The sequence below is a fragment of the Dromaius novaehollandiae genome, chromosome 1, assembly GCF_036370855.1.
Source record: "Dromaius novaehollandiae isolate bDroNov1 chromosome 1, bDroNov1.hap1, whole genome shotgun sequence".
NCBI lineage: Eukaryota > Metazoa > Chordata > Aves > Casuariiformes > Dromaiidae > Dromaius > Dromaius novaehollandiae.
The window spans coordinates 41,024,479-41,050,611 of NC_088098.1; the positions used below are offsets into that span (position 1 = coordinate 41,024,479).

At 37.8% G+C, this 26,133-nt stretch overlaps 1 protein-coding gene and 1 long non-coding RNA gene across 4 annotated transcripts in view; one reads left to right on the plus strand and one right to left on the minus strand.

Annotated features, from left to right (window-relative positions):
- Nucleotides 1-14,573, plus strand: part of PTPRQ (protein tyrosine phosphatase receptor type Q) — a 142,688-nt gene extending 128,115 nt beyond the window's left edge. For both annotated transcript variants that reach the window (XM_064509559.1, XM_064509562.1), the window contains 7 exons: nt 849-925; nt 3,365-3,499; nt 3,604-3,729; nt 5,698-5,846; nt 7,628-7,763; nt 12,016-12,139; nt 12,421-14,573. In XM_064509559.1, coding sequence (XP_064365629.1) covers nt 849-925; nt 3,365-3,499; nt 3,604-3,729; nt 5,698-5,846; nt 7,628-7,763; nt 12,016-12,139; nt 12,421-12,458 — 785 coding nt within the window. In that variant the 3' untranslated portion in view covers nt 12,459-14,573. The remainder of the gene's footprint in view (nt 1-848; nt 926-3,364; nt 3,500-3,603; nt 3,730-5,697; nt 5,847-7,627; nt 7,764-12,015; nt 12,140-12,420) is intronic.
- LOC135327922 (uncharacterized) overlaps nt 1-26,133 on the minus strand; it is a 44,486-nt gene that overhangs the window by 4,438 nt on the left and 13,915 nt on the right. The window contains exon 4 of one of the 2 annotated variants that reach the window (XR_010388540.1): nt 14,731-15,094. The exons of the other annotated variant lie outside the window; for it this stretch is intronic. This is a non-coding gene — a long non-coding RNA (uncharacterized LOC135327922). Of the gene's footprint in view, nt 1-14,730; nt 15,095-26,133 lie in introns of those variants that run through there. 2 annotated transcript variants of the gene reach the window in all.

Sequence of the window (26,133 nt, forward strand, 5' to 3'; positions counted from 1 at the left end):
TATTTTAAGCATTAGCTGTGATGTGAGATGGGGAGCATGGCATTCCTTGGTTAATAATGCTACATTCTGTGCCATTAACTTTTCAGAACAGCTGCTTCTGTTATCTACTGCTTTGCTCAACACATACTCTAAATTACAGTCAGTAAAAATTCATATTCATGGCACACAATAAAATATAGATGAGTTTCATAAATCTTTAACTTTGTATTCTCATTTTTTTACCTAGTTGAGGACCAACCGTCAACATTTGGAATGTTTGGTTTCAGCATTTACTTATTCACCTATGACATCTTTCCTGTTTTACATCATTTCTACATACTCACCACGGGCCCAAATCAGAAACTCTCACTCATTTTTTATTTATCTTCTTTTAATTAAACTTTTCTGTAATAATGAGTTTACCTTATATAAAGGAGAATTTTTAAAGTGCCAAGATTTGGCTCAATTCTATGACCTAGACACCAAGTATATAAGAAAGATTGTCAATCTCTTCATCCTGCTGTCTGAATCATATGGAGGTTGTCTGTGCTAAAACAGCATCCTTTAAAGAAAACTGGTTACTGTTAGGCACAGGATCCTCCTATATACGTCAAATTTGAGGTTTGGGGGTATTCATCATTTTAATAAAAAGGAATTAAATTAAAATATATCTAGGATGTTAAAGGATGATCATATAATAATAGACATTGATTAAGTAACCATAGTAAATAGTGTTCTACTGCATCAAGTGTTCTTGGATTAACACCACTAACATTATTTTTGAATTCTTAGCACTCCAGGGATATTTATTACATGTGTCTGTAATTTTTAAACAAACTTTAGTTAACTCGACTTTAATTCCATGATAGATAACAACAACAGAGTAAAGCTGATGCCTGATGCTGGTATTCCCGGATCTGACTACATTAATGCCAGCTATGTATCTGTAAGTAGAAAGTCTCTCACTTTTTTACTATTTTTATTTTCTTGTACAAGAGAGAGTCAAAAAAAAAGAACCTGCAATAAGAATGGGATTCTGATTTTTCTTTCATTACAGCTCCTGTTGCTATGGTGTTGTTCAGGTGATTATGTGGCATTGAACATGACTAGTTAAAAAATATAAAGTCTCCCATTTTCATTGCTGGGCAATGATTTTCAGTAATAATCAAAACTGTGCCCAACAAATTACTTTATATAAAATTGTCTCCCCCCTGCTATCATAAAAGACAATTTTGGAACTTCCCCTGAGGTCAACTGTTTAGAGGCAGGCATTATTTTGTCTCTTGATTCAGGAGCTGGAGCTATTGTGCACAGAAAGGACAATGTAAAGATAACTGAACTGAACAGTTTCAAAACAGTGGCTAACAATTTGGATGGGAGGGAGGTTGTATGCCCTTATTATTTTATGAAAGATGTTGGAGGAAAATGTAGATGTGCTTCTTGAAGAAACAGCCAATATTCTATTTCTCAGCCTTGGCTTTCTTCCTAGACCTTCCATTTTCTAATTGTGTTCTCAATAAATTCTTTCCTTTGTCTATATTTTTCTGTCTCTAGTCTTGCCTGTCTTGTTTTTGTCCCATTGAAGCTCAAAATATTACTCATATAAAAATTATGCATTTATTTTATTGTAGCAGTGGCTAGTGGTCTGAAGTGAGGTCAAGAACCCATATGCACACAGCACTGAACAAACACACAGCAAGACATGCAGACTGTAGGTTAAATAGATGACACAATGGCAAGTAGAAATAGAGTTATTTTTCAGGTAACTGAAATACTTGTTCACAGGGGATCAGCAGCAGAGCAGAGAATGGGTGTCTTGTCTCAACAGCATCTTCCTTTCCCATTAGCAGAAGTTCCTTATTCCCTGTATATGGAATTTCCTGATTCCAACAGGTAGCTGAAAAGAGTAGCCATGCCACATTGGTACATGGCTCTGGGACTATACACAGAACCGTTGAGAAGCAGACCAGACAGCTTGGAGCATGGCCCAGCCTTTTCCCTGCCTTTCTCTCATATGCCAAGGCTTAGACACAGCGAGCACTAACAGCAAATTCCAAAAAAACCTATAGCAAGAGCCACAGCTGCAGAGTGTTCCCTGCTGAGATTTTGTGTGTTTTTGCCATGTATAGGCATCTCACTTTTGGTCACCATTCATCAGTGAGTGGACAGCTGTAATGCTACCATTTCTCTGGGCTAAAGCTTTGACCTTTCAGTGCTCTCATTCTATATATTTGTGAATGTTTAAATATATAAATGCATATAGCTGTAAATCTACAATGTGCGCATGCGTGTGTGCTTGTGTGTGTATGTGTTTGTGTGTAACTCAACTGTGAGCCTTGTATGCCAGAATTACAGTTTCTCACCTCACTCTTAAACTAGGGAGGATTAACATAGTTTCCCACAGCCACCTGTTCTGTATATTATAGATTCAATAACTAACAGGCAGCTGTGAATTATAGGCCTGTAATTCCAACGAGGAGCTTTGGTGGTGCTATAAACCACTGTGGCAGTTTTTTGGAGCAACAAGCAGAATTCTGTGATACCACAGCCTGCCAGCTCTACAGCATAAAGTCATTTTTATTATTGCTGTTGTTAATTTAAGTCTTGTGTAGTGCTTAGAGTTCTATAGGGTACATTTAGTTTCCTTAAGAAAACACAGATCCGTGAGAACACATGTTCTGACAGCATTTACAGATTTTTTTCAACAAAATCCCTTCTCTCCAAGTTTTACATCAATTTATAATATAAAAGTATTATTGAACAGAGGAAGCCAACACTAAAAAGAAAAGTCAACCCTATAGGAGGCTTCTCAAAGACCTTCTATCAGAGATCATTTGCTTGAGTAAGTTCCATCCCTAATTTACAGCAGATCCCTGGGGATCACTGGAACAACAAGGTCATCAGTGTGGTATGTAGCTTGCACTAGCACTTGCATCGCTCCTCAGTAGTTTCCCTGGCCCCACTGCTCCTTAGCACTATTTTAATTCTATTGTGTTGGCCTCCTGACACAGTTCTTTGTGGCCTCATATTAGATTTGCAGTAAGACTAATATAAAGACTTAGATATTTTTTAATGGGAATTACTGACCATGACGTCCATGAAATTCCTCTGCTAAAGGATAGCACTTTTATTAGGATGGTATTTCCAAAACTTTATTAGAGCATTGGTTCATAACTGCTCTACACAGTGGAAGAAATGCCATTACTCTCTTATGCTTCCATGGACACCTGCCACGTGATAATTAGCCAGCCCTGCACCAGTCGGTTTAGTATGTCTGACAGGGTTCCAGCCGCAAGCATGGTGGCTATAGGCACAACTGAGAGTCACATGCAAGTTCTTTTTTTCCTCACCAACCACTGTGTATTAAATATTTTCTTCTTCTTAGGGCTATTTATGTCCAAATGAGTTTATTGCAACTCAGGGACCATTACCAGGAACAGTGGGTGATTTCTGGAGAATGGTGTGGGAGACTAGAGCAAAAACACTTGTGATGCTTACACAATGTTTTGAAAAAGGACGGGTAAGTTACCAGTGTACTAATTAACAGCATATGATATAATTTTGTATGTAGTTTCTGTCAGGATTATATATGATCATTGTTAATTAGTACTCATCTCCCTGCAGATAAGATGTCATCAGTATTGGCCAGAAGATAATAAACCAGTGACTGTATTTGGGGATATAGTGATTACTAAATTGATGGAAGATACTCAGATAGACTGGACCATCAGAGATCTGAAAATTGAAAGGGTAAGCCAGAGCTGGAAGCTGATTGAATAAAACATTTCCAGTATTTTGGAGAACATCAGATGTCCTCCATTCCACCCACCTAAGCCTCAGTATTCTTCCTGTAATCCTAAATGTGTATGTACCACCTGGTTTTCCTCAGCATTTTGTGTTCATTCCTGCTCTTTTTGTGAGAACTTTCTCCAGTTTCAGTCACAAAGATCTCAGATATGTGGCCCATGTGCTACAAAGGGCCTATCAAGGTTACTGAACCTCTGGTCTGGTGGGAGGCAAAGTTTCTATTTGGACACTTCAGTTGTCTCTTCTAGAAAGGAGTAATCCTAACCATTCTGGGATCAGACAAATCCCTTTGAATGTATCCCTCTCAGATTAAAGGGCAAGAGTCTTTGGTGTAGCGCAGCTGTTTTGCATTGTACCACCAGCAGTACTGGCCTCCACCCCCAGGAGATTCACCCAGTAGAAATGAGAGTCATCAGTATTACTCCCACTCTCTGTGCTGGGAAGGGGGGGTGGGGTGGGAGAGGGACACAGCGATGATGTTAATCTTTGTCATGATCCACAACTGTAGTTTCCATTCTTCTGGAAAAATTAGCAACCAGCAAAAGTCAGACCAGCAGGTGGGCTTGGAAAGGAATCCTGGACCTAACGACCCAAGATGAAGCCAGTCTTCTTTTGCACTCCCAACACTGACCTCTGCCATTTGCAGTGCAGCCAGATCCTAGGACCTGAACTCAGCTGTCCAAATATAAAGATGCAGTACCATCCTGTGACATGTGCACGTGGCAAAAGGAACATGCCACTTAGGTGATTGTCTCAGTTGTCAGCCCACAAGGATGTGCTGTGCATATAGTACAGGACAATGCAACAATGACAGTGAGAGAAGATAAACTGATTTTTCAGCTAAAATAAGACACAGAGTAACCAAGGCTGGTAAAGGGACTCTTTAGATTAAAAATACATGCCAGCAAAATGTGAAATCACATGTGTGAACCAGAGCAAGGCTGGAAAGAAAGCATAACCTGAATTGCCTAACTGCTCCATTTACAGTAGTTGAGCTATCCTGCATAAGAAATTATGCTCTTTATGAGCATGCGGTTACATGTGCCATATTGCTGGCTATAGGATTGCGCTTCCTCTTCTATGCACAAATGGATGGATTCTTGATGATCTTCTAGTGCGAGTGAAAAGCCTGTATGAGGCAAATCATTAACAGAAGAAAATTCTCTTCAGCAGTATTAGTCTTAAGACACTACCTCTGACTGAGGCAGTTCATGAGTAACAGACTATTAAGAACTAAAACCATATTCTGCTGAAGTGTTGTTACACTGTTGTTCATGTTTTCATAGATTTTCTGAATATTTTTCCTTGGCTGCTGTTCAAAACAGGATATTGGGCTAGACAGGCCTTTGGCCTGATACATTGCTTTTATTCTTATGTCCTTAAAAATTAATTTAGAAATCAGGTCATAACCAGCAGGAATTTTTGAGTTACTGTTGCTGCTGCTCTGATTAAGGGGGCATTGAACACATAGAATATATATTTGTGTTTACCAACATATTTGTGTTTATCTTGACCATACTAGATCAGAATTGGAATAACCATTCTAATGGTTATAACCGTTCCAGTGGGGAATAACCTTCTCCTAAATAAATGTCAGCCTAGTCCACTAAACTTCTAGACAAACTACAGAAACTTCAACCAACAAATTAGAGTGATATAGTGACTGAAGTCAAATGGAGGGTGATTGCTGGTTGAAGTCATTAATACTTCCTCAAAACAGACTCAACGCCATCTCCCAAGAAACTGCTATAAAATGTGTGCACCACAGATTATCCCTTGGTACATCTGATAGTTATTATGTTATTCTAAGTTTCTCTGTTTTAGGTGAAATTGCTTAGAAGTATACATGTAACTTGCTGGATCTTCTTTCATAGCTCTGATTCAAAAACTGTCTTCTTTTACATTTTTCAGCATGGAGACTGCATGATGGTGCGGCAGTGCAATTTTACTTCCTGGCCAGAACATGGAGTCCCCGAAACTACTGCACCAATTATCCATTTTGTAAAACTTATCCGTGCAAGCCGAGCGCATGATACTACACCGATGGTGGTTCACTGCAGGTAAACATATTCACCAAAACATTATTTGCTATCTTATCATTTTAAGTGTATGTCAATGATCAGGGAAGCTGCCAAACAAGAGCAGTGAAAACTGAGAGCACAGAATGGCTCTAGCATGAACAGCGGTGTAGGGTTCTCTAGCAGTGCTCCTTAGTCCTTTCTAGGAGGTAAAATATTAAAGTGTGTCCTTCCACTCTTGGAAATCTCACTGAGGTGATGTCTGTGGAAGAGTTAGTCCAACAATTTACAAAAGGTCACTTGATTTACTTCAAATTTCGTCTTTATTGTCAGCAGAGGAATAGCAACAACTGCTGTATTGTTTTTTAATGACTTCTATTACAATTATAGCTCTTATTGAGAAATATTATTTAGAACTGTATTTAAAATGAACATGTCACATATTAGCACAAGGAAGAAACTGTTTGGGAGCCAGAGAGAGTGACAAATTGAAATAGGGGTTCGCGTATGTAAGATTTCAAACTTGGATGCCGGTAACATCTAAAATCTGTATGTAGGCTCCTCAATAAATGGCCTGGTGGTCAGAGGTGTTCAGCTGTTATAGTTCCCATTGAAGTCATACTCAACAACCTTAAATTGCTATTTCAAAGAGTAACCATGTGGGGAAGGCTAAATCTTCAGGAAGGTGGTGAGCGTGTCCACATTTTATATGCAGGTCAGTGTTCCCACTGACTGAGTGGGCATGCTCCACATTAATGATCCGAGCTGAGAGACTTGGGCCCGATTCTTTGCCTCATTCTCACTAACGCGAGTCTGGAAATATGTGGAAGGAAAAGTTGTTTTTGGTGGCACGGATCTCTTCTCTAAATCTGTCCAGTGGGGTTATCATTAAGGCTTCTTTTAATTGTCCTCAGTGTCCTACAGGTATCATCAACGATGAGAAGCCTCCTTCCCATTTTATTTAACATTGTTGTCATTGACGGTTGGGCATTTTCCTCTACTGCAGGGGGGCAGAGAGACTATTATAGGAGAGAAATATAGAGTCTTCATGTGTTGAGGACACTTACATAGCCTGGAATCTCTCTGCAATGACTCTTATCCTCTTTTTACAATGCACATACCTAAAGGGACCAGCATGGGCCAGTTATTCTGCCCATGCTGAAATTCACAGGGATTGTAAAGCAGCAACATGGGTTCTCATATCCAGAAAACTCATTTGTTATATTCTGCTTATTAGACTTTGCAGGTTCAAGGGAGTTTTGCTATACATTTCCTGATTATCTGAAATGATATGCTCTGCATTTGTTACATTATTTGCCCAAAAGTCTGGTAGTGATTTTAAGAAGTCCTGTTGACTTTCAAACCTTTAAATAAAATGATGTTAGCTACCCGTGTGTCCTACACACCTTCCGTATTTTCTTTTAATACTTTACCAGATACTATGTTTGTTTGTCTCTAATACAAAAGGCATCACAGAATCCAAGTTCGATTTCACAGTATCTTGTGATTTCTTTTCTTTGAATCAGCAAGCTCTAAGAAATTTGCAGAAAAGCTGTAGGGTCATTTTTCCACTTATGCAGGTTTAATTTAATTTAATTTGTCTGATATAAAAATCAAAATAAGAACGTGGCTCGGATCTAGATTTCACTTGACCCCATTCACTAAGGGGACTGGAAAAAAAAAGTAAATTGTGCAAAAGACATCAATTTCTCCCAAGTTTTCTTTTTGCAATCTACTTCAACCAAAAAGTTCTGAGGGAATATTTTATACAAGAAAACAATGAACGTACAAACTTTATTTTGCCGTGTGTATTATGTTTGCAGTGCTGGTGTTGGAAGAACAGGAGTTTATATTGCACTTGACCATTTAACTCAACATATAAATGATCATGATTTCGTGGATATCTATGGACTTGTAGCTGAGTTAAGAACTGAAAGAATGTGTATGGTACAGAATCTGGTAAGAAATAACAGTGTATTTGTATTCTGTTTTCCTGTTGTTAAAAAGTTATCTGATCTCCTACAAAACTAAACTGAAAATCTGGTAAGTATCAGCTGCCTAATACATTTTCTACTAATTCCTGCTTCCATTTGGATTACAAGTATCATACATATGTTTTAAATATATTGAATTATAATTTGGCCAGCAAAGTCTTGACCAGTTCTGAAAAAAAAGTGCTGAAATATTTAGTTTTTAGAACCAAAAGCAGAATTTCTCAGACTTTGAGAAAGTTCATTTCAAGTTTTGGGTGAAAAACAGGTGCTAAATAAAAATGGTTTTGCTCATGCACTATTTAATTTGCCCTTACTTACTACTTAATTGTATTTTTTGTACATATGTATCACGCAGTTTTCCAAACCTTTATATATACCTTTATCTTTGACCTTATTAATACTTCTTTGATTCTTTTTAAATTGCTTCAGATAAAATAATGTGTCTGAATAGAATTAAGCACATGTAAAATCAAGGCAGTAGTGTTTTTTGGATATAAAATAAACACATTTCTGGCAGACTTATATGAAGTTTGGTGTCACTTAGTGGCAACCTGCTAGTAATAAGAAAGACTTCTCCTGTACTTGGAGGTCTGGCTATCCAGAAGTGAGCAACAGCCAAATTTAAAGCTCATCCTAAATGCCTAATGGAATGGAAATCTGGCTGTATTCACTCTCCCTCTTTTCCTTCCTGTTGGTTTAATAACCTTATCTAATTCAGGGTGGGCTTGAAACTGAGGTTATAAATCCCATGGGAGGCAAGCTGGTCTTATGATCCTGACTCAAGTGCCTTATTTCAACTTTTAAACTGTAAGCAATTAATACGGTTACATCTGGATTATTACACAAATCTGGGATGAATTCTAGCACAACTGAAGCTAAAAACACTGATTCTGGAACCCAGGACACCACCATGACTGGAAAAGGAGATATCACTGAAATAACATTTATGCTGAAGCATAGGTCACAGTATAATAGAGGATATAAATCCTTGGTCTAATTCAGCCAGTTTGCCTCTATGCACCTAATATCAATTAAGTTAATACAGATTTTGTTCTTCTTGCTCATATCAGCCTTCAGTAAGTGTTGGTTAAGGCTCTTTGGAAAACTTCTTCTTGAAGCAATTACTAGCTTATTTTATATTTTCCTTGCGTGCAAACATGGTAGCAACTTGAGTATTGGACTGGATGTTCCAGCTTTTTCACTGTGGTGGGCTAGGTGCCAGTTGGGAGATTGGGGCATTAGTGGAGCTTTTTCCTCCCATTGCTCCCACATGGGAGTGCTGGCAGCTCAGAACACTGCATGCCAGGGCCCCCTCCAGCACAGGAGGAGGCAGTGGGCTGGCAAGGCTCCTGCAGGCCAGATCTAGCCCAAAGGCTGCTACCTGAGCCATGCAGGTCTGCAGCATAACCTACCAACCTCACAGTGTGGCTGGGCGGTTTCAGGATGAACTTCCACCTAGCTGATGGATTTTAAATGATTTTGGTGTCAGGGCACTTGTTTTGTTAGGAATGCAATTCTGCTCTTCCATATCATTTCAGAATATATGAAGTGCATAAGACTATATGAGGAGAGGTTAACCTCTCTTCTCCAGCAACTGCACTATAGATTTTGTGAGACCTTGTGATGATGAAAAATGAAAGTGTCACTGTGTCTCTTGTGAAGTGCTGTCTAATTACCAATTGCTTTGATTTTTTTCATCCTTCTGCTTATTAACTACCCATATCACAGTCTAAAGTTCTCTACTTACATTCTGGTAGGGGTTATAATAAAATCTCTTCTATTCTGTTTGTTCGCTAGCAAACTTTTTAATGTTATAAGTCACGATGCAGCTAAACAATTGCCTGGAGTTTCCTGTGATGATGAATTCTGATGAATGCTTTTTTGTTTGTTTTGTTTTTACACTTTTGACTGCAAACAGAATCATCTGAAAATACAGCAAAGGTTGGAAGCTAATGTAATGAGAGGCCTCCCAAAATCAAACCTTAAAACAGTAAGACATTTGATAAGATCAGTGCACATTTTTAAAATGTGCATCATTTTTCCTCACCTCTGCATTTACATATTTTGGCAAAGACTAGCAAAAGATGTGCCAAAATGTAATAGGAGAAGATGCTCTCATAGTTACTATTTCAAGTGAGATCAAAGACAGGAAGTCTTATTCGGTATACTCGTGGCAGAATCCTGAGACAGGTTGTTCTGTACAGGTCATTTCTAGCCCCTGTTTGCAAGACTATGAGGTGCAGATCAGCACTGAAACTTACCCCAAAAGAACTGAATCTTGTAAAGTTTTATGAGGGATTCTGTAATCAGGCTAGTCTGATGGTTCTGTTATAAAACACTGTTTAGTAGTCTGTAATTTGGATTTTATGTGATCAGCATGGAAGATATTAAGAGGCTCACTCCTTTCCAGAACTCAGTTTACAAATCCCTCAGTCAAACTGTTTGCAAGATGTATGAGTAAAATAAATTTTTTGTTGCTTTCAGGCCTATTTTTGCTTGTTTATAACTTCAGAGTAGTTTTCCTTTTGCCAACAGAGCCATTCTTTGGTACTATAGCCAACTGGCACAGAATGGCCTACCTCTGTACAGTTAAACATCTCTGTAGTTACCATACTCCCCACAAAAGCTAGCTGCATCCAATCTGTGTGTAAGGAATAGCCCACAGTCTGTACTAACTCCTGGTATGGATCGAAGCCATGGGAAGGACTATTCAGACAATTTGAAGTCATTTTGATGATCAAGTTTCATTGACTGGCAAGGTACCCAGACACTCTGTAATTCACTACTGTAGATACAATCTCAATAACCTGGTACTCTGCTTGGTGACCTGTACATTAGCAAGGCCTGCCCTTCGACTACAGGTAAAGTGCATAACCTACTCTTTAGTGCAATTTTTGTTTTGTCTCCCATGTCCAACCATACCAAAAAACTTAAAATAGTTAAGAATGTCATCAGTTATAACTGGGAAAATACTTTCGCACTCCCCAGGTATCCTCCTTTACTTCCCCTGAAATGCTCAGAAAGATTTTCATTGCTACATGCTCACAAGCAGCCATATGAATGCAACAGATTAGGGAGCTTTCAGAGTCTGCTTTCTTAATTAGAATAACCTTCTAAACTCCAGAGACACTTCAGATCTTCATTTTAGAAATCTGTATTTGTCCAGTGAATCTCTTAAGTTTATTATCTTCTTTCCAAGTCAAGTACAAAGGCTATTGTGAAGTAATGCCATGCTATTATTTCAAAAAGTAACCTACTGAAAAAGTGTATGGTTACTGTATCCTTAAGGGGCCTGTGAAAGTCTGTTTTAGATATTTAGGGGTTTGGAACCATGACCCTAAGACATATCCATGTAAATAAATTCCTCTTATAGATCTAAGACATTTGAATTGAAAATTGTTGACAGTTCTGAAATAAAATAGCAGTTATTGAGCAAAAAAATTAAATTAATGTATTTATCTGCACAAAAGTCAACGTAGTTATTTGGGTCATCTGGCTTATTCTCTGCACCTACGTACATAGGTCTTTGAACATTCAGTATTTCTCCCATGTGAAGATATGCTTAATCCATTTCTTTCTACCTATTTTCATCCTTTTATTTTTCTCTTTTCTGCAATTGTTACCTGGAAGTCTTCAGAAGTTTCAAATTAACTTTAGTTTCCCACTCTTTGCATTTTAGTCTCTTCAAAATGATGCCACAGCCTAAGAAGTATCACTAAAAATAGTGTGGTTTTGCTCTTAGCAATGATGTACGCTTCTAGAACATGCAGATTTACTTGAACTTTTGTATTTTAGTGCACCCTGCTGGTTTTCTCTGTGCTAGAAAGAGGAAAGATTTCATATTTAAGTGTTTCATTTATGTGGTACTGTATCTTCAGTCTAAATCTAGTGACAAAAAATAATCAAACATCTTCTCATAGAATAAACTTTTCCAGAAATTTGTGGAACAGCCTATTATTCTCAGTTACATTTAGTATAATTTCATATATTTTACTAAGCATAAGAATTAACATCTTTTGGAAAATTTTAACACAATATATCATAATTAATGACATCAGATCAGATGTATATGATATGATTATGAAAGTGTTGAGATTGCTGAATTAAACTGCAATTACTTTAAGAACACCTGGACATTTATATAAAAATTTAAAAGTTTTTTACTATTAGAATTACATTTTTCTTTAATCTAACATCTTTAAATTCACATCTTACAGGCACAATATATATTTTTGCATCAGTGTGTACTGGATCTGTTAACAAGCAAGGGAAGCAGTCAGCCCATATGTTTCGTAAATTATTCAGCACTGCAAAAGATGGACTCTCTGGATGCCATGGAAGGTAAGCAGATGCAGATTGTCCCAAAATTATTTTTTCGTAGCAGGCGCATTGACTTGTCTAGGCTAAGAAGCAGAAAAGAGTACTTCAACAAGTATTTGTTGGCTTCAGAAGTGTAAAGCTCTAGGACTTTGCTGCCCTTTAACCTCCCTCATGTTAATACTCATTGGTCAAGCTCTCCACTTTTTTCACTGTGAGATCTTTTAAATTCAGCCAAGTTACCTGTCATTAGTTACCATTTATTTAAAAGGTAGATTAATGTGATATGTCTGGTTTTTTTGTAGGTGACGTGGAGCTTGAATGGGAAGAAACTACCATGTAAATATTAAAACTAAATATTAAAAATATCAAGGTCTTAAAAATCAAAGTCATATTTTTTTAAGCACAGGGGCCAAAGTGAATTCCCCTATTTTAGTGATTAAAACGAAGACAAATGATTGAAACTGTTTTCTTCTATCAATGTGCCTTCATAAATATATTTTAATCAGATCACTGAGCAATAAGGAGTTGCAATAGTTTTGCAGAGACTGCACTTCTTCTTGTTATATGAATAATGCGTTTAATATGTATTTAAACTGAAAGTGTGTTCTGAACGTATTTCTTTTTTCCAGTTATCTTTGTAAAAGAGGAAAAATGAGCCAAATATGATGTAAAAAATTCATATTCCCAGTGCATTTATTTTGGACTGAATTTGCTGTATTCTTTGTGTTTTGGTTTTGAAGCATTCTTGCTAGATTGGTTTCAATGTTGTTTTCAGTTCTTGCAGATTAACTCCAATACCATCTTAGTGATCTTTACCTAAATGTACATTCTTGTGTTTTGAATCTTGTTTTATGAGTGGTAGCATATCAACTCATGATCCTGAACAGCTGAAGAGTCACCTTCTGACATAGGGAGGATTATTCAGCTTTTACACAGCACACAGTAGCTCTTCAGGGACACTTGGGGCTATTTAAGCTACGTTATAATCAGTGGGTTGGTTTTTTTTTTAATATACATGGTGAATGCATATGTTCAGTGTTGAAGAAAGCATTTTACATTCTTGCTACTTTTGGTAAGCAGATAAAATAAAATAAAGCTGCAAATTTATTATATATTATAATGAATGTTATTACATTTGAGTAATGGAATGTTTATAATTTAGTCAAATGTCTTGAATGTTACACTGTATAGCATACTTACAAGGAATACACAAAATTTAATACTAAAATATATTACAACACAGAGGTATCAACTAAAAAGGCTGTTGCTCCTTTGTGAGCTTTGGTGAATCACTGTAGACATTGAGAAGTATGTGAGGTAATATTTGGGGATTTAATAAAAGGAAACATCTTCTACTCCCACTGGTAATCATTATCAGAGATCTGAAACAGGAATGAGAGAAGCAGGAAGCTGTTGCCTGAGAAACAAAGCAAAAACTGGTGGAGTAGGAGGACTACAGAGAAGTAATTATACCATGTGCCCTGGTTTTACATAGGAGTGGTAGTGTTTGATTGATATCATTGGGGTGTTTCATTGCTCTTTCTTTTCTCTCCATAAAGAAATGTATCATTCTGAATAATGCTAAAGCTGTGACCTAAATCTGAGTTTCAAAACATATAATAGCAAAGAGACTTCAGAGCTGCCATCTTACATTCTGTTTAGAAAGAAGCAATCCGTAGCCTCGTTTGGGGGACAAGCTCAGGAAAATCCGACACCTAGAAAGGGGTGTGGATGTATGTGTGGGTGTGTGCACACGCTCTGAACAGAAGAGTAACAAAACTTTCCATCTCTTAACTGTAGCTACTAGACAGAAAATACTGTATAGTACGTAGCTTGATATTAATGTGTAAGTACAGGATAGTAGGTGTTTGATATCTTTTCAGAATCTGGCAAGGGCGGTGCAGTGAGGACTCTTTGTAAATCAGTTGAGGACCCTTTGTAAATCGGCAGAAAGTGCCATATATCTAAAATGAAAATCAAAAGGCAGCATTTAAAGAGATGGAAATAGTCTACAGAGGTATTTTGGAGAAGCTGTCTTTCAGGAAGACTGACAGTATTGTAAACATCACCTGTCAAGCTAAAAGGAAAACAATGCCTTTTAAAGCTGGATAGAGGGAGAGAGAGGTGATGTCCACAGCTGTTCAAGTCTCTGGCAAAGCATTCTGTACAGCTCTAGTTTCATTTGGTTCATATGAAACATGTGTTCTTCATTTATTATACATGTGCTTTAAAGTATTCTGACAGATTGCTTATGGGGGCTTACAGATGTTTTTCATGATTTGTATTTGTACTTGGTAGCAGTACATGCAGCACTGTGATAAATTGACATCACAGAGCCATAATCTTGTATAATCTTGTATCCACAAGGCTGGAATATATATATGTGTGTGTATCATTCCTCTTGTTTTAAGGAAAAAGCTAATAAGCCTTACTAAACTTACAGATGAACTCCAAAGTTCCAAATGTCCTTAAATGCTTTCTATTTTGTAAAATACCTATTTTGAGAATTCCTACATCCTCCTTTAGGGGACCTGCCTGTGGTCGAACACTGCATTCAGTGGTGTGCTTGTTTGACAGTAGCATACTAGAAAATTTGACTCTTTTTTCTGTAGGGCAAAGTGAAAAACCTTAAAAGTAATTCAAGTGTTTTATTGTACAATTTGATGTATGCGATTTGATACATGCTAGCTGGGGACATTTTGCATTTTCTTAAGGATAAAAGCCAACAGTCAGCATAAACTGTCCACAACTCACAGGACATATGCTCAGGGAAAGAAATATCTCCAAATAATAAAGCAGCTCACTCACTTTGTGATGTGCCCACCAGTGAGTTACAGGGAGAGGGGAGAGTAGAAGATCCTCCCCCCTGGTTCTGTCCAGTTATGAATAAAAAATTTCCATGTGGTCTCTTCTCTTCCAGCCCTCCTTCCCTTCTGCAGTGGCACCTGTGGTGGCTCTGCTGACATAACTGGAGATCTGGGGGCAAGAGCAGAATTCATCCAATAGCTATTTTGAGAATATGTATACATAACGCAGCACACCATTTTTATTATTTTTAATTTTGCCACTCAATTTCCTACAGATTCTTGGCACTGCCAATGCAGCAAGAGTGTACTCTATCAAAAACAGGAACTGACTGAAGGAAAACAGAAGAATACCAGAATTCTATAGGATGGTTACAATTGTATTGAAATTAGGTCATACTGTATTAAATTAGTCAGGCAATTTCTGTAGAAACTAGCATATCCATGTATCTATATGTAGCCAATTCCATTATACATCTCTAGAAGGGGCTACCATCAATGCCATCAAGAACTGATATGTTATGTTTACAAATGTAATTGCATAAAGACAACCGAACATCACATTCATATTGAATTTAAAGCACATTTTTATAATGTTATAGGAGCTGATAAAATCAGCACATTCAAGCTTCTGCTCTTACTGTGTACATGGAGCTATACAGTAATTTAATTTGATAACATGAAAGATTATGTGAAAGATTAATAATGTGTACCATCTGTGTATTGTTGCAATACAAAGGATGGCCATACACAGTTAATAAGAAAAAGCAGCAAATAGCTTTGCACTGACCATGCTTCATACTAAAGTCACACATGACAGTTTTCCTGGTTATATACAGAAATGTCTAAAGCCTTTTATATTTGGACATGATTCAAAAATCCCAGAATTAGAAAAAAAAGAGACTATTAAGAATATAAAAAGAGTATTAAGAATATTACGCTTTAAGCAAAATAGTGTCTGATGCTGACTCTTAGATCTAAGTTGCTACGTACAGTTCTGACTGAACTGGGACAAAGCCTGCATTTGCGGAGATTCAGGACACGAGAGCCTGTGAGGTTTCTGAACAGAAGAGATTTTGGCCAAAAATATTTTGACAGAAAGTTAAAAAAAATATATCCTGAAAAATACATGTTTTAGAGTATGTATTGCATGTATATTAAACATTGTGCAAAATCATCATCTATCCACAGAAATAATGAAATAATAAAAATAGCCAGGTCCAAATTAATTTTTCAGAACTACGAAAAGTGTCCAATTAGCTGTCTTTGTTTTAGAGGATATACCTACAAAAACAATGAACTAGGGGTGGTTTATACTTAAGCTACATGCCCATTTGTTGCTGCAAAACCTGCAGCATGTTGACTACAGTGGGCTGTAACTGGAAACCACTGACACACAGTGTTGGATGTTTCTTTGTGATGTTTGAGATTTAGAACTGAACCAGAGAAAGTCTACTGAAAGGTAATCCACTGTTTGATCACTTTTCCATGACTGCTGTGTCACCACTGTATGGTGCTGAAAAGACAAGTCCTTTCCAGCAGTGTTCTTCACAATTTTTTGGTTTTTTGTTTGTATTGCTTGTCTCTGTGTGGCTGTATTAGAATGAAGTATAAACAGTAATATGGATCATCTTAGGTCAAATACTGCAGGCATGATCTATGGGCATACATGGTTCTGAGGTAAGGTGTGTAGTTGCCTTTCTTACTCCAGACCTTCTCTCTGTCCTCTTTTCTCTAAGCTGATTTGCAGATGGCATCAGGGAATATGAGTTGCATTTCTTCATTGGCCCCAGAACACATTTTCTTCCCTGCCTTCTATGTGGATATAGTTATGAGGCAGGAGACAAGTGCAAACATACTTTTGTGGTTCATCTCAGAGCTGAACTGTGGTATCAGTTGCATGTCTTTGCAGCATAGGCACTGTATACAATCTTAAGGATAAACTAAATTACTGGCTTCCTATCCAGAAGTTTCTCCTACTGCTTTTAAAAATTCTGGTATAAATTTTAGTACTGGTCATTGTTCAGTGTTAGTTAAAGACAGGAGGATGGATCCGGTGTTTGATATTTTGCATGGCGATTCTCTTTTCCCAATGACTCCTCTCAAACTATGTTGAACTAATTACTTATTCTAAGGGTTTTCTCCAAGCTCTCTCTTTGTGTAGGCTCTTTCTCAGATTCCACTATGTAATGTAAACTGAACATCAATGACTTTTTGTCACTGAATAATGATGTCTACAGTACTTTTCAAACATCCCACTTCACCAGGCAAAGTTTGGTATGAAGTTGTGCCTCTATATTTCAGTTGAAAGACAACATTTAGATGGTTTCAGTTATATTTGGATCATCTTACTCTGCTTGTTGATTGGTGTTACCAGGGTGATCTTTTTGTGGGATGACAGCTGCACACAGCTATCTACCGTAATCATGAATAAACCATTCCAGTACTCTTTATAGTCAATAATGAGCTGAAGGAAGTTTTACAAGGATATTCCTAAAATATTTTGTTGGAGATGAAGCTCTGGATGATATAAAAAGAATACTTGGATACAGGAAATCTAATATGCAACTGAAGCTTTACCCTTCACAGTTGCATTCCACAAGGCCTGCTGTGCGGGAGGTGTCCCCTGGGACACACAGAGCCTATTTGGTACAACAGAATACAACCATTGAGCTAAGTGCTGCAAGATACTGAGCACTCTGTCATCCATACAGGAAAGCATTAAGTAGCCTTTACTGTAAAATGAAAAACTAATTTTAAAAAAAGAAAAATGAAAAAAAAATTAAAAACCTTTTTTTAACATGTCATGCAGTTTATGAGAATATCAAAATGAACCTGCTTGGGAAAAATTTATAAAATTCAGTTGAATTAATGCCTGTAATTGATGATATGGTCTTCTGGAAAATCATTCTATTTCATAGGTGAGTAGTATAGTACAAAAAACAAAAAAAGAAAATAGATTTTTTTTTCATTTCTTATTGGTATGACCCAGTTAAACTGAGAAATGGTATGTTTACTATTTTCCAGTGGAACAGAATTCTGTCTACAGTTAATTGAACAAGATAGGAAAAATCTATTTTTCTGATCTAACAAAGGAAAACTGGAACTTACAGAAAATTTGTAACTTGAATGTATTGAATTCAGAACTGCTATGCCTATTTACTATTTAGACAATGAAAAATTACTCATGGGAGCAGATGTATGAACACAAGCTTCTTTCAATTGTTTATATGCAAAAGATTCCCAAGCATGCATTTTTCCAGTTAAAAAAAAACAGTATCAGAAGTGGCCATTATAGACTCAGTGAAGTAGGTACTGAAAAAAAATTTGCTCTGTTTTTTAATTGTCTCTGTCATTGTATTTCTTATTCTGGTTCTTTTCTGATACCCTGAGGTGAGTTACTAATTTGAGACCATATCCGCACAGCACCTTCAACAACATTACACAAGTAATCGGTGGAAGGTTTTGGTGTGAGTCTGCTGCATTTCTCTCTTTTTTTTTTGTTCCCTTTTGATAATTACTCATAGGTACAGGCAAGCTGTGGACTTTTTTTTTTTCTTCTTTTCTTGCCTTATTAAGAAGTATAGCTAAGGCCCATACAGAGAAGAGGGTTTTTTCCACTAATGAGAGCATAAGCAAAAAAATAATTAAACCTGTATGTGTGTGCATCTCTCTGTCCCCAGGTCTGCTACCTGAGTGTGGCAGCAGTGGTATACTTGGGGCAAAAGCAGATAAATGAAATGTTTCCAATTCTAAATTTAAAAATATATTGGTAATCCCTTTCTCACTGTCCAGCATAGAAGTTGTTTACCAGTCTTCTGCTGGCATTCACACTAGGTCCATTTAACTCTTTCTTACAGAATTCTCCTATTGTTTCTGTGTACCTAGTACAGAGACAATACACAGCGTGTGAATCTGGGCTTGCATATTGTGCACAGAATCCTTAACTGAGCTGTGACAACACAGTACTGCAGTCCAGGCAGCGGCAAGTAATGGCCTGAGGAGACTGGCTGCGGAGCATGTAATCTTACCTCCTTTCGAGAACAGGATAGTCATCTGACAACGTAGCGCTATCCCAGCCAGGGAGTCCAGAAAACGTTCCCAAAGCTGACTGGCATTTTTATGTGGGATTTTAGTCTGAATCTCTCTCTGCTAAGAATAAACAAAGCCAAGAAAATTCAGAGCTAGGCTGTCACTGAAACCTTTTCATATCATTCTGTCAGTAGGTAAAACCCTATATATTAAAGCAACAAGGCAAACACATACACCTTTCCAATTTGGACATTATACCTTGCACAGTAAAGATCACTGATTACCTGTGATTTGTCTTATGTTCTTGTCTGGTTGTGAGTAATATCTCGTTGAGATCAGCACTCCAGTTCTCCTCTATGTCAGAGTTGAATTAAATCTTGCGTAGCTTTAACCATCAGTAACCAATAGTTACTCATCCAGTTAAAGCCAATGATCTCCACTGTCAATGGGGAAACATGGGCACACACAGAGGGCAGCTCATCCTAGATCTAAAACGGATGTTTAAGAGAGGCACACCTAGATAGAGGTTAATTTATTGTGTCTCTCCTTTTACTGTCTGCCAAATAGTGTATTCTGTAAATGCTAGCAGAGGAGCACTTCTGAAGAAAATGTACCATTTCGATTAGCTTCTGGAAGGTCTCTGATAGGAAATGGAGCATGTATGCAAATATATCATATAGCAAATATATCACATAATTCTTTGTCCAAAGCCCGATGCAGAGAAGAGAAAGTCGCAAGGACTCAGCTTCATTACACTGAGCAGCACAACCTCTAGTTTCACCGGTATTAATAGTGTCTTAAACTTGCACAGCCATACAGTCCTTTTCATGGTTCACATTCAAAGTTTTGACACATTTCTCCCCTTCACCTCTTTTTTGTTCTTGTTGCTCTTTTGATGACTAGTTACAGGTTGTCTTAAAGAGCAAAATGCTGGGCTGGTCTGATAAAATGGCCATGAGGATAATGCTTTGATAAATAAGTAACAACAGGTTCTATAATAATGACCATATTATCACAATTTCTTAAAGTTATGCCTGTTTCTTGTGAGATGGCTGTTATTGTAGGAACATGTCTACTAAATACCCTGTACATTTAGACTGACTGAATGCTCAAGAAGGCAAATACATTCATCACTTCTTGACTTTCCCCTTCTTTTTGCCCTTCCAATTCTTATCTTTTATTAGCACTTATAATCAGATTATGGGGACATATCAGATTGCTGGTTAATGGAGATTAATTGTGTCAGCTGTATTAGCCATGGACAAAACTTAATGAAACAAACATTCTTCCCCTGTATATTGCTGTGCTTTCTCTGAAAGCGGACGGGACCTGACATCACTAGCAGAGCCAGCTAGTAGTTAGAGAAAGATGGTCCTGTGCTAGCCTGGGAGAAGAGCTGTTCCTAGTTTTCACAGACCTTGCATATCTAAAACAAAATTTATGTGCATCTTAGCTCCCTACCCGGGGCAGGGGGGGGGAACTTCCCACCCTTTATTTGTCTTATCTGTTTAGGTTTAGAGTCTCTTTGGGGAAGGCAGTTACTCCCAATATGTGTTTGCATGCCTCCTAGCACAACTAAGAATACAGTCAAAGACATAAATTCTTTCTTTCTTTCTCTTATCACAGTCATCCCAATACAAACAAATGGGCACTAGGTTCTCAAGAGCCATTATGGCAAGTACCACGGCCACACTGTGCTCAGGCTTTGCTTTGTCCCTTCAGCTCTCACATCCCTAATAATAAAGACGTAGTGGTAGACAGTGGCTCAGTGTGGGGAATGGGCATCAGGTAAGAGAGCATTTGCAGAGAGCCTATTTTACCTTTCTGGAAATGTTTCAAATGAATATGCCAAGAGCATGGCAGGCTACTTGTAACAAGGAGCATCCTGGTCCTTATTCAGTCCTTGTTTGGGCAAAATCTCTTGACTCTATGTTTGAAAAAATAACAAAATGACACAGCATTAACTTATGATACCAGTATTTTTTCCAGCTTGTTATCACTGTTACGATGTACCATATCTGCACTTACTTTCTTATCACAGATGCATTCATGCACTCAAGCTCTTACAAGTCAAGGGACATACCTGAATCCATCAGGTCAGCTGTGGTTAGCTTGTTTCTGGTTAGCAAAGGGGAAGAATGACTTGGATTTATAGTTGTTATGACCATTAATTATTGAACTGTAATTATTTTGATTTTTAAAAAAAACAGCTTTGCAAGGGGTCAGACTGAAGCTTCCCTTTTTTGAAAGTATGCACTGGAACAAGAGACGGGCTGCTCTAATGGAGCTGTGAAATGCTTTAGACTGTCATGTTGTATCGTTCCCCAAGCACAGAAAGTGGGTCGTATAAGGAGACTTTAGAAAATATAAAATTGCTACAACAGCTGAAAGACAGAGAATAGTTCCATTGAAAGAAAACTAATGAACAAATGTCAAAATGGACAGTTGGTGTCAATTCCAAGAGGATTTAAAATTTAGACATGAACTTGAAGAAACCATATTAACAGAGCCAATGTCTGTATGAAAAGAACCTTGTACTTAACAAAAATCCATTGTAAACAGCATTTGACACAGCCTGTATTATACTGCTTAGGAGAAAAGAATGGTGTATTAATGAAATATATAACTGCTATATTCCACTGATGTTCAACATCATATGATGTGTTTTCCTTTTTCCTGGAAAACAAATTCCAAACACTGGTCAGAGCTCAGTGTACTGATGAACTTTGGGAAGAAGTTCATTTTTCCAAAGAAGCACATCCATGAGAAACGCCTTATGGTTTTATTCGCAAGAAGAGATCAGAAATCAAATGAAACAAGATTTTCTATTATTATTTTAGAATAATATTTTATGAACAATAGAGATTTTTTTCAATCACATTTAGGAAATCAAGAGTATATACTGTAGAACTATTTATAGTTCTTCTCAGAGAAGGGCTGCAAAAATAATTGTATGCTTTGTATTTCACAACAGCTATCATTGAGTTGCACACAGGTTGCATGCAGTTCAAGCCCAGTTTCTGTGCCAAAGGTACATCGCGACTGGCAATGAGGCTGTGCTGGCACTGCTGGGTAATCCAAACCCCTGACCATGGGAGGAAGTGAGCCAGTGGGAGCTGTTGAGGCCAACACCATCAGCATAGCCCACACCCCAGCCTGGTCCTGTTCCACAGTGGAGCAGTGAGCTCACGTGGGGTCAGTGTCACCTCCTGCATACAAGTCTTTCCAAAAGTATGCTCTTCTCTTGCTAGATGGAATACTAGAAACACATCATGTGGCTCTGTGACACATGAAGTTTTGGGCATGCAGATCCTAGGATCAGATGGATTATCATCCACCCTATATTCTATGAAGCTCTTTTGTATATGAAGTTCTCTCTCTCTCTCTCTCTCTCTTTTTTATTTTTTTTTTTTTTTTTTTTGTCTAAATGTCAAAGAGAAAGGTACTAAGAACAGGGTAAGTCATAAAATAGGAGTTGGTTTGCACTAGAAAAATCTCAAGGACATTTAAGTGTTGCTATGCTTAACTCTTAAACATCCTGCTGCTCGGCAGAATCCTTAGTGACAAGTGCATGCCCAAACTCAAATTCTGTAGAAAAACGGCCACTAAAGGAAGACACTCTCAGAAATTATGTGAGTAGGATTTAGGGGACTCCAAGGACTGACAATGCAAATAAAAACCTGAGAAGGTGTATGTGCCCACACAGCTCCAAGCATCCTCTTGTTAGGGAATTCTCATCTAATTCTCATCTAATCATTATCTAATTCCATTAGGAATTGCTAATTCTAATTTCCCCTTCTAAAAACAAAAAACAAAAAAACCCAGCAGGTTTATCTCTAGCCCTATATTTTAATCACTCACATAAAATGTAGGAGACATTAATTTATTTTCATCCCCTGCTTGATTCTGAAGAGGGATTTGAGTGCCTGTTTATCACATCTCAGGCAAATATGCTGATCCCTGGGCTAAGGCTGCCAGAGAATAATGTGTGCACAATCATCCAGTAGTGCCACTTTCAGGAATAATCAAATATTCACTCAGAATATTTGATTCTCAGGGAAGTAGCCGGAGGGGGGCAGGCTCTTACATGGAATGTGGAAGGCTGATGTTCAAACACCCAAGTGTAGTATTAAAAAATTTACTGGAGCCTGCACTGGAATGCAGGTCTCACCTCTCCCTGCTGAGAGCTCTGATAGCTAGGCTCCTTTTCTTTTTCCTTCCTTAATTCTCCTCAATTGTCCCACACAAAGTAGAATTCTTTCCAACGGGGAATAATGACATCATAGATCAGAGAAAAATAAGGCAAAGAAGGAATTTCAGGAAGCCCCATAGTCTTATATTTTACTTGAAAGCTACATCATTCCTGGCAGAGGTTTATACAGCTCCTGCTCTCCAAGCAAGCCAGTCTGGTGTTTACTTCTCCTTCCATCAGGAAACTTAACCTTGCCTAAGCATCCGTTGTTATAACTAATTACATAATTTGTTTTCTATCCACAGTAGTCATGGACATCAGTTTACTCTCTTCCTTTTTGCAGCAACTGTTAACTGTTTTTCTGATCACTGGCAGCACATTCTTTTGAGTTTTCTATTCACTAGGCTAAATAACTACATTCATTCAACATTTACCCAGTTGAAGTTTTTTAGGCCTCTGATCATTCTTGTTGCCATTCTGTGTTTTCTACATTTGTACCAGCTGTCTCTTTTTTGAGATGCAGTGCCTAAAAATGGGCACACAGTTGCAGCTAAAGTCTTACCAGCCTAGATTAGAATGGAAGTATGACCTCTTGTGCCTCCTTCCTCTTTATATGTCACAGAGTGACGTGTGTTTTTTTTTCTCAACAGCATGATGTAAGTTCACCCTATGATTCACTGTAACCATCAGTTTCCTTTTTTTGTAGAACCACCACATACCTAGTTATAGACTCTATATTTGTGCAGTTTACTAACACTTAGGCCTGCCTAAGTGTTCAGTTGTGCCGTTGTCTTCGTCAAAGTGAAACTTATTAAAGACCATTTTTCTAATTTGTCATGATCAGTCTGAAATCTGAACATGTTCTCCAACAGCCTCACAATTCATACTGTCTTTGTAATATCTGCAAACTCGATGCGCATATTCTCTGTTCCACCATCTGAGTTATTAATTAAAACATGAGTTCCCAGAGCAGAATCCTACGAAAGCCCTCATCTGAGTTCTTTGAGCAGTTTCCAAGCAGTTGAATACCCACAGGAGTTTCCTTTTCCTAGTTTTCATAGAAGAATGTCATGTGAAGCTGTAAAAAAGCTTCACTAAAATCAAGATAAGTGACTTCTTCTGCCCCTCCCCTAACCACAAGAATTGTTACCCTGTTACAGAAAGAGAATAAATTGATTTGGCACAGCTTATTCTTGAGGATTTCTTTATGAGAACAAGACTATTCCATGTTGGCATTACTCACCCCTTTGTATTCTTCCAGTTGAACACAAATAGTTCATTCTATCATTTTTCTAGTATTTTTACAGGAACTTAAGGTGAGCTACTTGTCTACAAGACCCTCTTTCCTCTGTTTAATGATATGTATTATACTTGCCCTTATCCAGTGTTCTGCAGTCTCACTCAGCCTCCACAAGCTCTCAAAGATACCAAGAAAAGGCACTGAGATCAGTTAAGCCAACTCTTTACATACACTGAGGCCAAACCAGTTTTTACACATAGAAGTTATTCTAATTACTTTTACATCTTGGTTTTCCTGTCCTGTCCTGACTCCTTATCCTTTTGGCACTAGTATTAATTGTGTTAACCACCTAAATGCACTTGAACTTTTCACTGCAGTTTGAACTGACAAAAGCATTAAGCACAGCATCATCTATTAATGGCTTTCTCTCTGTTCAGACTCCTTTAGTTTTCTTGCTATTGCTGGAATACTTAATACATTTCCTCTTACGTTTTGTGTCTTTTGGTAGTTGTTGCTTGTTTTGTGCCTTGCCTGTCTGATTTTGTTCTTACAAAGCTGTCCTGTTCTTTCTTTCCCAAACTCAGTTCCATCCCTTTTTTTGGCCCATTTTGTTCATGACAGCTCTCCCTCCGCTTTAGACTAGAATCATAGCATAATTTAGGTCGGAAAGGACCTCTGGAGTCCAGGGCTAACTTGAAAGTTTGATCTGGTTGCTCTGGGTCTTTTTCTCTCAAGATCATCATCTATCCTCTGGTTTCACTAAGAGATGAGCCGCAATCCCAAGAAGAATGACATTCTGGTAAGTACTGAACTGCTGCATAAAATGCCTCCAGCTAAGCTTGTTCACAGTCCAGTCTAGAAAGTGTTCTGAATACATCTGTGCTAGGTCCTGTCAATATGCCAGGCAGACACACATTGAAAAATAACGCACTTAGCTGCTCTGCTGTGCCAATAGTGAGGGATTTCTGCTTGTGTCTAGAGGAAAATGTTTAAATACCTAGGGAAAAGTGCTGATGAAAAACAGCACTTGTATGGTTCAGACATCTCCGAGGCTTTGTAGCAAGGCTTGACAATCTACATCGTGAATATTGGCACCCAAAGTGGGGCATAGACACATATGTCCCAGTAACAACTTCTGTAAGCTTACAGTGTCAAAGAACAAGCATGTTCAGGTAAGCCACTCTGGTGTTTACTTCTCCTTCCATCAGGAAACTTAAACTTACCTGGACTTAGACTAAACATGAGACAGGTCTGATGACTCTGATAATTGTTGAAGAAAGCCATTTGGTCTAGCTCAGTATCTTCTACTACATACAAATTCTTGTGGTAAAAAGGAATGTAAGGGTGGCAGAGAGGAATCCAGCCTGCTCCTACTAGTACTGCAGTGCCTCAGACAGGACAGAGTTAAAATCATCAAGATCTAATCTAAGAAGCCACTTTGCTGGCTAATGCGAGTAAATTAGACAAGGGGTGTTATGCAGGACAATGAAGAACTTGACTAGTCTCATCATACAATCTCTTTGAACAATATCTGTAGTATATTTCTGGTTGTCATCACCATAGTACAGCCTGACTGCTTGCTAGGAACAGCAGTATGCAATGGTGACAGCTCCAATGAAAATATTTTTGGTATAACTTGAACTCATCAGGTACAAAAGCAATTCTGTTGTCAGCTACTATTCAGCTGGAAACAAATGATGAAGAATTTGCGTTGTTACCTTAGATATTTGTGATGAAAATAATCTCA